The 13509-nt window shown below is 46.1% G+C and overlaps 1 protein-coding gene across 4 annotated transcripts in view; it reads right to left on the bottom strand.

Annotated features, from left to right (window-relative positions):
- The window catches only part of TBC1D8 (TBC1 domain family member 8), a 112573-nt gene extending 99098 nt beyond the window's left edge, over positions 1-13475 (bottom strand). For all 4 annotated transcript variants that reach the window (XM_046660672.1, XM_046660673.1, XM_046660674.1 and 1 more), the window contains exon 1: positions 13185-13475. In XM_046660672.1, coding sequence (XP_046516628.1) covers positions 13185-13311 — 127 coding nt within the window. In that variant the 5' untranslated portion in view covers positions 13312-13475. The remainder of the gene's footprint in view (positions 1-13184) is intronic.
- Between the last annotated feature and the right edge of the window lie 34 nt (positions 13476-13509).

The raw sequence follows: 13509 nt of genomic DNA, 5'->3' as shown, positions 1-13509 counted from the left end.
CCTTTCTCCCCTTCTCTCTCTCCCTCCTTCCCTCTCTCTCCTTTCTCTCCTGCTCTCTCTCCCTCCCTCCCATGCACACATACGGACTTTCTAATGATGTTTCTGGTATAAATGGATGCTCACCTATGGGGACTCCGGTCTTGAATCTTAGTAAGATTTCAGGCACCATCAATACAATCAGACCTCTGGCTTTGCCTATAGTTCGGGTTTCTACAAATTTTAATTCAAAGGAAGTGAATACGTTTACTATTACATGATTCTTCTAGCTTAACTTTGTCTACTAATATAGAATGCTCAAATCAGGCTTTCCAAGTCATATAGGAAGTTAAAATTAAACAAGCAAAGCCACTTTAATAGTGCAATACACATCCTATCAAAGAGAAGCTTCCAGTTCCACAAGAAGCTTTCCAACTCGTTCTCTCCTCAAATCTAAATGTCGTATCTAGATGAACAAAGACAAGCAAAAAGCTGAAGGACAAACACCATCCCCTAGTGCAGACCTTGTCACTGCAAGGCCTCTGAGCAGCAGACAGCAGAACTATGGTGCTAGTAAACATCACCATCAACCTCACCCAACAGCAACTCCCAAATTAATACACCAACGTGCCGTGTGATCACTACTTGCTTGACCTGCCTGGGAAGCTGGCTCAAGTAATTTACTTCGACTAAAGATGGTGATACCGTGGACGCACATCTCATGTTTAACTTATCAAGTCCCATAATATGCACGGGCCAAAACACAGAGGAGAAAACACTAATTCACAGGGACTGCCCACTACTCAAGGAGCACATGCTCTGGCGTGAGCTCACCGGGGACTGGAATCTGTCAGCTCCACAGAAGCCCCACATCCCAGGAACTCTGGTAAAATGAAGAGATTACCGAGACAGGCGACCCTGCTGATTTCAAGGGTAATTTTTACCTCAAGCAATTTTTGTCCTTCATGTTGATTTTGGAACCCATCCCCACACTAAGAGGCAGCTCCGCTATACTGGGATTAAACAGTGCCCACTTTGAAACCTGAATGAGTGCCAAACTCTCCTTTACCAAAATAAATTAAGGGAAGCTACAAGTTAAAACAAAAACACGCAGGCGTGTGCAGGCACATGCACACAGACACAGAGTTTTGGGACATTAGGTTTACTAGAATCTAGTCTGTCCAGACAAATCCTTGCTGTGATTGAATCCTTGATGGATGGAAGATCGTGAGCTATATATTCTGAAAGCAATCTATAAGTCTTGCTTACATTTTACATTTATTTTTAATTATAACAGCAACATAACTGAAACCCAGACTCTACTTTAGCTCTCGCTGCTCCCATGACAGGTGAAATATCCAAATCTCTATCTCCACGCTGCTTCTGCCTTTAAAAGTGTTTCTGTCATGCAAACACTGCTTCTCAAGTGAGAAACTCCAGGAGCTCCCTCCAAACCTTCATCACTGGGCCAATCCCATTTTAAGAATGCACTACATTTCCTTATTAAAACATCCCTGTCTCAAACATTGAACCACACACTGATTTAAAACCCTGTTAAATGGACTCAGTAATTCAGAATAGTCAAACTTCTTGGTCAACCTTTGTAATTTACTGAAACGAGATCTAATCTGCATTTTCCTTCTAGAAATGAATTCTATCTTTTTAATCCTGATAACATTATTTATAACAAAAGACTATTTACATGTATGAAGTTGAGAAATGAAGGCTGGTCAACACACTTACGAGGTCAGATCAGACTGCCACCAACACTCACCCCAGACAAGACGGTACCAGGGGCGTCCCACACACAGGCACATCAACGTGGCATCACGTGACCCCAAATGCCAAGCAAGTAACACTACCCAATTTTTAAGCTGCCAGGGTCTCCTCGAAGAATTTCTTTTGCCAGGTAAAATAATCACGTCCAGCGCTAAGCAACATCCTTGGGCTCCATTTATCAGGTAATTCTTTTGGTGGTCAGCTACAGATTCTTTGAGGCAATTTTCTTTTCAGTACTGAGTACTTAACCTCATTTCCAAAACAAAATTCCTCGGGAAATGGCTCCTGAGGTCCCCCTCACCTAGATGCTGTACCCATATCCCTGACCTATTCAAATCCCACCCATGCCCATCTCAAGGCCCAGCAGCTCCTCCCAAAGTCCACAATACCTTTAGATCCAGCATTCAAGAGACACTCTATCTGCTGACAGACAATGAATTTGTAACCAAAAAAGCCCCAAAAGAAGTGAATCTCACCTTAACAGAGCTGCCCTCACATCACACATACTTCTTCACGACTCACCCAGTCTGCAGCCACTCCTACACCACACCTACCTGGGCCCAAACTGCTCTCGCTGAGGTCACCAATGTCATACTAGCCTTTTCCATACTATACTGCAGAGACCTCTCCTCCCTCCCTCCTTCTTGAATACACTTTTTTCTTGGCTTCTGGGAAAATACACTCTGCTGATTTCTTCCTGTTCTGCTGATTGCTCCTCATTCCCTCGGTGGTTTTCTCCTCTACAGGCCTTACCAGACAGCTCACAAGCACACCAAATTTAACTTGTCCAAAACATCTTCTCAGAGGCCACAGGGCTTTTGCACATGCTGTTTCCACTGCTCAGAAGGCTCTTTCTCCCACTTTTTACCAGGCTAACACATCCCACATACCTTGCAGCTCTCAGCTGAGATCACAGGTCCTCAGAGAAACATTCCCTGATACCCCAACCTAAATGCTTCCCTGTTATTCCCTCTCACATCCCCCTGCACCTCCCACCACTTATAATTCTGTATTTTGTGGTTTCACATTGCCCCACCACTACCACTAGCGCCTCCACCCCTCTAGACTGTAACATGAGAACACAGGCCCTGGCACCTGGTATTGAATGAAATGTTCTTTCAGCTTTTCTTCTTCTTTAAATAAAATGGATTTTGCCAAAGTATCTGGAAAATATAACAGTTCAAAGTATAAATGCTTCCACAAAGCAACAACTTTTTGTTATTATTATACAGTCATGAGTCACTTAACAATGGGGATCCGTTCTAAGAAATGCATCGTTAGCCAACTTCGTCGTTGTGTGATCGTACAATGCACTTGCACAAACCTGGATGGTACAGCCCACTACACACCTTGGCTCGATGGCACTAATCTTATGGACCACCGTCGTCTATGCGGTCCATCACTGACTGAAACGTCGCCATGTGGCGCCTGACGGTAACTATTAACTGCTTTGCAGGTTAAGAAACCGAGGCCCAAGAAAGAACGGCTTACAATCACGATATCACATCTCTGAGGCTAGAGGAGAGACAAAAATCATTAGCTTGTAACTCTAAACTGACTTTCTCTCTAGAGAAAAAAAAAAAATCCAGAATAGGTATCTTTTCAGTTCAAATAAAAGTACCTGCCTAGATTAGATGCATTTCTGAAAATAGTTTCCTAAGCCTCTGTGAAACTGACACACCCCACACATGCTAGATATTTCAAAGACTAAATATAGTTTCCCGAGAGGACAAATATCTGAAGCACGGGCGGTGCGGGAGCCACCATGGCTGAGGCAATAAGGCAACATGGCTTCAGTGCCCCTCCAGATCCCACCACCCATGCTCAGCTGGTCACCAAAAGACACCAAGCTCTCCGAGACTTCAGACCGTCTATGTTTTATCAAAATGATAAGCGCATGGAAGGATGCACATATTCTACAAGGCTCGTGAGAAACACGAGTGCCCTCGGCCCTCCCTATTCCCACTTCCCAGCTCCCCAAGGGCAACCACTTCCAATTCTTAAGTGACTCTCCTTGCATTTACCTTCACGGTTCCAAAGAACACGTTTGTATTACCACTTCTTGAATTTTCGTTTAGGCATTGGCTGTCCACTTTCGCAAGTGGGAGATTTAGCTCCCTTTCATTGACCAACACCACCACCTACCACTGACGCTTCACTTAGGCAACAATTTTGGTTAGATCACTAATCAATATTCACATTATTATAACTATGTAAACATTATTGAGAGCTGAGCTTCATAGTAACACTATGAAACCTTTCCTAACCTACACAACTTTTTATTTTCTCTGGAGTTAACAACTATCCCAGAATCTTGGGCTTATTTAGCTTTCTACATATCAATAATTTACCCACAAATTCTCCCCTCGTGGGCAGATCTTCCTTCAATATGTGCAAGCATGCCGGGTGCTCCGTCAATTTCTCCTCTCCAGGAGCTGTCCCGGAGCCTTCTGCACTGCTCCAATCTGGACTGACAGGTCTCCCAGCCGTCAACTCGGGATCTCCCTTCACCACCATCCTAGACATTCCCTTTTAAGGATTTCTTCTTAAACAAGTAACAAAAAGCACAACTTATTAAATCAAAAGACTGGTACATTTGACTACATGAAAATTAAGAAGGTTGGTTCTTCCAAAGGCCCATAACAGAAATAAGAAGCCAAGCCAGAGAGTTGTTTTTTAATACATATAATTGAAAAAAGGATACAAAACACATAGATACATGTGCATGCACTTGCACACACAGCTCCTAAAATAAGGAAAAGACAGACAATCCAATAGAAAATTGGGCAAAAGACACAAACATTTCTCAAAAGGCAAAACAAATACTTTCTAAACACATAAAAAGAGTCTCACCCCCATGACTTATAACGGAAAATAGCATCTCAGTGGTTCTGAGATACTATTTTAATACCTACTAGATTGGCAAAAAGTAACATCTCTGACAATACCAACTATTAGCAAGTATGTGCCACTATGGGAATTTTTACACACTGCTGCCAGAACTGTAAACTGGCAGAATCACTTTGGAAAGCAATTTGGACTTATCCAGAAAAGTTGACAATGCACATCCCTGTGACCCAGTATTAGAGCTGTTCACAAACGTCCCAGTTTTTCTCTCCTTCCAGGCATATAGTAGGATGACACTTTCCCATATCTTCGAGGTTACGCAGAGCCGTGGATTTGCTGTGGCCAATGTAATGTGAATAGACAGGACGGGTGTCACTTCCAGGTGGAAGCTCTAAAAGCCAGCATGAGATTCACCGGATTGATTCCCCCCTTACCCTGGTGGTCATGGGAGCAATAGGAATGGAGCCTTTAGCAGCCTGTATCTGAGTGCCTACAACGAGAAGAGACCCCTGAGGGCCCACACTGGATATACAGCAGGAGGGAGAAATAAATTAATGTAACATAAGTTCACTAAGACGTTTCGAGTGTTTGTTACTGCAGCATAACCTAGCCCATCTTGGCTGATACACTCAACAAGGCCATTCATAGGTGTATTCTCCAGAGAAACTTTTACACGTGTGACCATTATACAAGAATGTTCACAGCAGCATTGTTTGCAATAGCAAAAAGAACAACAACTAGAAACCCAAATGTCCACTGACAGGAGAATGATTAAATAAATAACAGTGTATTCATTCAAAGATTACTACACATCAACAGAAATGAATGAACAGGGCTACATACATCACCATGATTCAATGTTAAAGAAACATAACTACATATACAGATACAGAGATAGATAAATAGATAACTATAAATATAACTGGAGGGGCAGAAAAACAAGCTATAGAAAAATACACAAAGTATGATTTCCCTTTGTATAAAGTTATAAAAAGATACAAAACTAAACAATGTATTGATTGGGGATATATATAAATGTGTTAAAACTAAAAATAAAATCAAGGCAGTATTAACATATAATTCAGGATAGTAACGCCCACAAGGGAGGGAGGGGATGTAATGAGGAAAATAGACAAGCGGTCTCCAGGCACTGGAAATATTCTATCTTTTAGTAACAGGTGGTGGGTACTATTGTACTTTACATTTCCATTATATACTCCTATGTACATGAAAGATTTCATATTTAAGAACTTCAGGCAAACTACCATCATATTTATTATTTTTGAATGTCCATTCTCTATTAGTAACTATTTATTTATTCAGAATAAAACCAATCACAAAATACGGTACATTTCCCTAAGGAGATCTTATTAGGGGCTGTTTTGTTGTTGATTTTTCTTTCTTTTCTAAATTAAAAAAAAACAGGAAACAAAAATAATAAAACCTGGTAGAACAAGAGACCCACCAAATGTTCAAGAACATTAATGACTCAAGTTCACAGAGCTGTATTAGCTGGCTGGTGATGCACTGGGGAGATCATTCCGGGTCTGTATGGGATCACTCACATAAAGGTTACCAACGGGTGGTTTTAACAGCTGGGCTGGCACCGCTAACAAACTACCACTAATCCTCACAAGCAAGAAGGGCAGTCGTGAGAAACAGCAATAACAATACCCTGTATTATTCTGGTTTTCTGCGTAATTTCCATTTCCGGGGACAATAAAAAACATTTCTCGACCTCAAAAGCTCACCCTAGGGGGCCGGCCCCATGGCCAAGTGGTTGGGTTCACGCGCTCCGCTGCAGCGGTGCGAGGTTTCACCGGTTCTGATCCTGGGCACAGACATGGCATGGCTCATTAAGCCATGCTGGGGCGGCATCCCACATGCCACAACTAGAAGGACCGACAACTAAAAATATACAACTATGTACCAGGGGGACTTTGAGGAGAAAAAGGAAAAAATAAAATCTTTAAAAAAAAAAAAGCTCACATCTATCAATTCTACTTGGACATCCATGCATTCACTAGATATTTATCAAGCATGCTCCAGTGAAACTGTTCCAGCGCTGGAGCACAGTGGTGAGGGATGCAGAACTGGGACCTCCCTTCTGGAGCTCAGGGTCTCTTCACTTGAAACAGATAAAGCCACAAAGAGCCACATCATGGGGCTGGCCTGGTGGCGCAGTGGCTAAGTTCACACCTTCCACTTCTCGGCGGCCCGGAGTTCACCGGTTCAGATCCCGGGTGTGGACACGGCACCGCTTGGCAAAAGTGACACTGTGGTAGGCGTCCCACGTATAAAGTAGAGGAAGATGGGCATGGATGTTAGCTCACAGCCAGTCTTTCTCAGCAAAAAGAGGAGGATTGGCAGTAGTTAGCTCAGGGCTAGTCTTCCTCAAAAAAACAAAAAAGAGCCACATCATGACAAACAGTGGTGAGTGCTATAAAGGAAAAGTAGAGAACGTACCAGAGGATCAGGGGAGGGGTCAGGTCCAACATCTCCAGGCAGTGGAAGGCAGGCTGGGCCCTGAAGGGTGAGCAAAATTAAGTGGGCAGAGAGGGCAGCCAGAGAAGGCCCTGGGAGGGGAGAGTGCCTGACACACTAAAAGGTCTGTGCTTAAGAGCAGAAGGTAAAGCAGAAGCAGCCTGAGAGCTGGTAGAGGGATAGCTCACGCAACGCCCAGGAACTGTTAAAACATGCTCAGGGCTGCTTTTCAACACAATTGATTAATGTTTAAAAAAATAGGGGGGCACATCTGTGCTGGAAATATGATCAGATTTACTACTTTCATTTTAAATAAATTCCTCCTTTATCCAATGCTGCCAGAATGTGGAGTCAGGTCATAAAATCCTATCCCTTCACAGCTAGTAAACGAATTCTTTAAAAGCTACAAGCCTCAATCATTTTCAGCTCCACCTAAGAGTCTCAATTAGGCTGAAATAGCTGGCCTCCACGCCCCCACCACCACCAGCACATTTGTACCTCATATTATTTCCCGGAGTGACACAGACCTGCCTGGTTTGATTATCTAATTACAAATACATTGCCCTTATTATGCTCTCATTAAATGCAACTGTTGGAAACCCCAAAGCTTTTATTAATGGCTTATCAGCCCTTAAACATGTATCAGCTATTTTACCTAGATAAATCTTCCAATTTATGCTTCTGAAGTCAAAGTACTTCCTTTATTTGTGGTTTCTTCCTTATTGTACTTTTGGAAAACAAGACCAAAGTATGTAAGACTCTAGAGCCTGTATCTGAGAAGTCCACACAACACAACGGCTGCCCTGCCCTGCTCCTTCCCTCTCAAGGATACTGGAGGAGATGAAATCCACCAGCAAATTCGGCCACCTGAGCAGGACTCTAGCCCATGTCAGATGAGGTAGCCAAGAAAGGCAACACCCATGCTGGGCTTCACCACTTTCCAAACTTCCAACAGAGTCATTCTGAGCAAGACTAGTGACCCCACAGGAATCATTGGTGTCAGGTTCATCTCCCCTAGTCTTTGAGACACTGTTCCAAAGGTAGCAGATGATTCACTCTGGGCACAGCCACCCACACGCAATGCATGGAACACCAAGATGAAGTTCCCTGTATTTACCAGGACTTAACGTGGGCAAAGAAGCCCAGTACCCAAATCCTGCTAGCACAAGTTGGATTTAAATATTAATCTTCTAATTATACTTATTAAATACTGCACTAATAGATAAATGTTTCTTTTTGGGGGCTGGCCCCATGGCCGAGTGGTTAAGTTCGCAAGTCCGCTGCAGGCAGCCCAGTGTTTCATTGGTTCGAATCCCTGGCGCGGACATGGCACTGCTCATCAAACCACGCTGAGGCAGCGTCCCACATGCCACAACTAGAAGGACCCACAACAAAGAATATACAACTATGTACTGGGGGGCTTTGGGGAGAAAAAGGAAAAAAATAAAATCTTCAAAAAAAAATAAATGTTTCTTTTTTTAAAGATTGGCACCTGAGCTAACAGCTGTTGCCAATCTCTTTTTTTTTTTTCTGCTTTTTCTCCCCAAATGCCCCCAGTACATAGTTGTATATTTTAGTTGTGGGCCCTATCTAGTTATGGCATGTGGGACACCGCCTCACCGTGGCCTGACGAGTGGTGCCATGTCCGCGCCCAGGATCCCAACAAGCAAAACCCCGGGCTGCCGAAGCGGAGCACACAAACTTAACCACTCGGCCACAGGGCCGGCCCCTAGATAAATGTTTCTTATATCCTTCATTACAGCACAAACTTCTTTACACACTTTTATTCTATGAAACCATCTTGTTATTCAACTTTTTAAATGTTTCTTTGCTCTTCTTTTTTTCAAACCTACCAGGTGGCAAGCACAACTAAGCCCCTGATGTACGGTTTATTTTTATTTATTTTTTTCTTTAAAGATTGGCACCTGACCTAACATCTGTTGCCAGTCGTTTTTTTGTTTTTTCCTTTCTTCTCCCCAAATCCCCCCAGTACACAGTTGTATATTCTAGTTGTGGGTCCTTCTTGTTCTCCTGTTTGGGACACCTCCTCAGCATGGTTTGATGAATGGTGCCATGTCCGCGCCCAGGATCCGAACCAGTGAAACCCTGGGCCGCCGAAGTGGAGCGCATGAACTTAACCACTCGGCCACGGGGCCAGCCCCTGTACTCTGTTTATTTTCATTCTAACCCTCATTTTAATTGGAACCCTTGTGCATTACTGGTAGGAATGTAAAATGGTACAGCCACGGTGGAAAACAGTTTCCAATCCTCTAAAGTAAGATTCATTATTGTCCCTGTCTTAAGGCCGGGTTATAACTAAGGCTCAAAGAAACTGAATAAACTAGCTCCAGGCCTCTCAGGCCAGATTCGTAACTAACAGACTTATCTTGACTCCAAAGCCCATATTTTCCACTACACTATACTTCCTCCGTGACGCTAACTTTAGGAAATCAGTTAGCCCATATTACTACCAATGCAATGACAGAACAGCGGCTGAGGAGGAACTTTCTGAAAAGTAGAAAACACCAATATCTTATTCAAATGACAACATTTTAACTGCCATCCTCTTTGGGAAAAGAATTGCAAGATTATGCAGGAACGCGTGTTAAAAAAAAATGACGGGGGGGGGAGGAATAAAATCCCTCAGGGGGCACTTCTGGGTGGTGATATTGGGTCTTTAAAGTTATGCTTATGCTGCTCATTTTAAGTACTTCAGAGCACTGGGGGAGGGGGCAGTGATGCTGTCTGTTCTCCGTCCACTGCCTCCCCACGGCCCACTCTTTGTTCTCCCAGAGCTGACAGAGCTCTTGCAAGAAATATTCCCACGGGCCGGAGACTGTACCCAAGTGAACACTGTATAACTACTTCCTCCCTTCCAGGGCAGCAGAATCACTTCTGTCAAGGGAGCTTTTGGAAACATCTTATAATACTATATTCAGCCACACCATGTTCTAACTGGAGGAAAAGGTCACTGCCTCCCGCTACCGCCCCCCGAGCGCAGGACTTCTTTCTCCAGACAGGTCCCAGGCGGTGGTAATGGAGGCCACTCGAGAAGCTGGTGCCCCATCCTCTACAACCAAAGACAGAAGGAGGAGGTCTCTGTTGCCCACCCACTCCCTCCAGCTTTCCACAGTGGTCAGACTGACAGGTAAACAGGAAGCCAAGGAGAGAGAAGGGATGTTCCTGTTTCCTATCATCAGCTCAGCCTCAGTCAGAAAAGCTGGACCTCCACTCCCACCCAACTTTTAAGAAAAAAGCAGGATCCATCATTCATGCATATATTCATCCATCTATTCATCCTACAAATGTTTACTGAGCATATACTGTGTGCTAGGCGCCATCATAGTAAAACATCTGCTACCCTCATAGAACAGATAATTTAGTAGGGAGAAACAACGAACAAGATAAATAAGTATATCATATATTTGCAAATGAAAAAGAATTACAGAAAAAATAAAATTGGAGATGTGTATAGGGAATACGTGTGTGTGTGTGTGTGTGTGTATAACTAGGAGGACAAGTTATAACCCTCAATGAAACAAAACCTTCTATTTCTGAGGGTGGGCAATTTTTAAACATGTCAGATTACTTTAAATGCCAATGGAGACCTCATATGTTTAAGCTCTTACTGTCTCCACAAATTCAGCATCAAAATAAAAGAAAAGAGACACTTCTTCATTAGTGCTCCCTTACATTTTATTTCCAACCCCTCTTAACCATCTCTACTTGCCTCTCTTCAAAGAAAAGCCTAGAACCAGTCAGAATGCACATCATGTTAGCCCCCACTGTTTTCATAGGTAAACTAAGTTTTAAATCTTTAAAATAAATTGCTAAAAATTTACCAAACTAGAATTCTGCATTTTCTGAAAACTGCCACCAACATGGAACTGCCCTTGGTGTCGCATCAGTCTTGATTTCCCAATGTTCGTTAAGTGGTGCCATTAAGACCAGCCCATCGGTGGATGTGGTAACTCGGGGTTGCTCAATCGGCACAGCCATGTCATTTGCTTCCCAGCTAAATGTCCAAAGGTAAAGTATCCAGCTGCCAAGATGTCATCCTCTCACAATCAACGGGAGGTTCTGAATCTCCAAAAAATAAAGCAAAGTGTCACGTGCCTTTTTGTGAGGTATTTCCCTCCCTTTTTTTGGCTGATCTTACTGCCTTCAAGAATAAGAAAATTGCGGACATCCACTGTAAACTCAAACCAAAGTCAACACCAAGGAAGGCCAAATCCACAGATACAATGACATCAGACCAAGTGGATCTGGGAATGCAACAGGAGGGGGACGGCATCATTTTGAGTGCATCACAGAGAGACCCTGGACAACTAGCCAGGCTCTCCAGAAGGGAAGCTGGCCTGAATCTCTATCAGGCAGCCCATCAGAGGGTTTGCCTTCCTTGTCTGGACTCATCTCCCCTGCTAGACGGTGAATAACCTGAAGTCTTTCCCAAAGCAGCACAAGAGCATCTCACACAGTCAGCGTGCAGTGAACTAAGCGAGTGAAAGCACTTGCTGGACAAACGCCCCTATGTTTCCCATTTCACACATCTTCAAGCCCTGCCCTTACCCTCTAGTAAACGAGACCATTTATAGGCCAGGTGCCGTGCTTGACGCACCAAAAACTAAGATACACTGCCCGCAAAGGACTGGGGGGGACAAATCCTGCCTCTTGCCTCTTTGCCTCTGATGGGCCTCACAGGGCACCACCAACCTCCATTTCCCAAGAGCTCCGAGATGAAGCGCCACCCTGCTGCTCAGGGGCCCACCAAGGCCCCTATGGCCTCCTGCCTCCTACACTAACTCCCTCCCTCAGAGTTTAAAACAGCTCCCAGAGAAGACCCGCCTGCTGCCCAACTTGTCCCCACTGCTCACCACGACCCTAGGTCACCCCAGTAGCCCTTTCATCCAGACTCCTCAACTACCCCATCACTCCTCCATCCAGAACCCCACCAACTCCTACCCACTCCTTCAGGCTCAGTGAAGTCTGAGCTCCCTAACAAATCCAACTGCCAGCTTCTCGCTTTCTGAGTCTGAAGTAGAGGAACGGTAACTTTGCACTTGACTCCGCTGTCTCAGGGTGTATTGATCACATTTCCCCAGAAGACTTGACTCCACAAGGCTTCCCCCAGAAAAAGCAGTCACCAACAACGAGCCCAGGGACCAAGCTTGGTCCCTTGACCTCTCTCTCTCTGACCCTGGTCTCCTCCTTGGTGTATGGAGGGATGTGATGGGAAGATCTAAAGTCCCTCTTATTTCATATTCCAAATTCTGAAAATTCCATATAGGTTCCCTAGATACAAGTGAAAAAGGCTAATAAACTGTTCCTCCCTTGAGCCGTTTAAACAAGGGTCCCAGCTAATGAAAGCTGGTCTCAATGTTTTCAAATGCTTGATTTTCTAAGAGCTTTGGATGATAACTTTTAGAAAAAATGCTTTGTTTTTCATACATTTTACAAGCCTGAGTTTTTCACTCCTATCATTCCTTGGAAGAAACTGAAGAGGCTGAGGGAACAGACCTGCTCAATTTTGCTATTAAGATCATGAGCTCGGGATTCGCACTGCCTCGGTTTCTCCTCCGGACGTGGACGCGGCCCCCGACCCGCCCTGCCCACGCGCCCGAGGGTCCCGGATAGCCAGGGCCTCCGGAGCTGCGCCCCGCCGTGGGCCGGCCGTGTGTCCTCAGCTGACACACCACCTGGAGCCTCGGGCGCGTCCAGATGGCCGGGCCGGCCGGGGCGCAGCCCGCTGTCACCTGGCCCCGCACCGCGGCCCGCGCTCCTCGGGTCACGCTCCAGCCCGGGCTTCTCCTCCGATTCCGAGCCAACTCTGGCCTCCAGGCGGCCCCTGCGCCAGGCGGCGAAGGCACCTGCCTCGCCCGGGAAAATGCACGAGCCCGCAAGTCCCTCTGCCACAGCCCGACGGGGGCTGGCGACAGGAATGCAGCGGAAAGGAAAACAAGCCGCGGCAGGGCCGGCCGGCCCGGCGGCTCCCCGAAACCGCCACCTGCGGGCAGCCGCGCGCTGGGGGCCGCGGGCCCGGCGGGGAGCGAGGTCTGGGGCCGGGCCGCCGCGCCCGCCTGCCCCCCGGCGCCCCTTACCCGTGAAGCGGCCGCCCCCCTCGCCGTGCCCGCGGCGCCGCTGCAGGATGAAGTAGCAGCTGCTCTTCTGAGTCACCCAGAGCTTCAAGGCGTTCTTCAGCAGCACCTCCTCGGGCTTGAGCCACATCGCAGCGGTCCGGCCGCGCCCGCGGGCCCCGGCTCACATCGCCCCGGCCGCCGGCCGCGCCGGGCCAAGCCCGCTCGGAAGGAGGCGGCGGCGGGGACCGCAGCCAGCGGATCCCTACGCGCGGAGTCCGGGAGCGCGGCGGGCGCTGCTCGCCCCTCGCAGCCCGCGCGGCCCGTGCGCCGGCCCCGCCCCAGGCCC

This window comes from Equus quagga, chromosome 5, assembly GCF_021613505.1.
Source record: "Equus quagga isolate Etosha38 chromosome 5, UCLA_HA_Equagga_1.0, whole genome shotgun sequence".
Taxonomy (NCBI): Eukaryota; Metazoa; Chordata; class Mammalia; order Perissodactyla; family Equidae; genus Equus; species Equus quagga.
The sequence above is the reverse complement of the archived record's forward strand: the minus strand, read 5'-3'. Positions and strand labels throughout refer to the sequence as shown.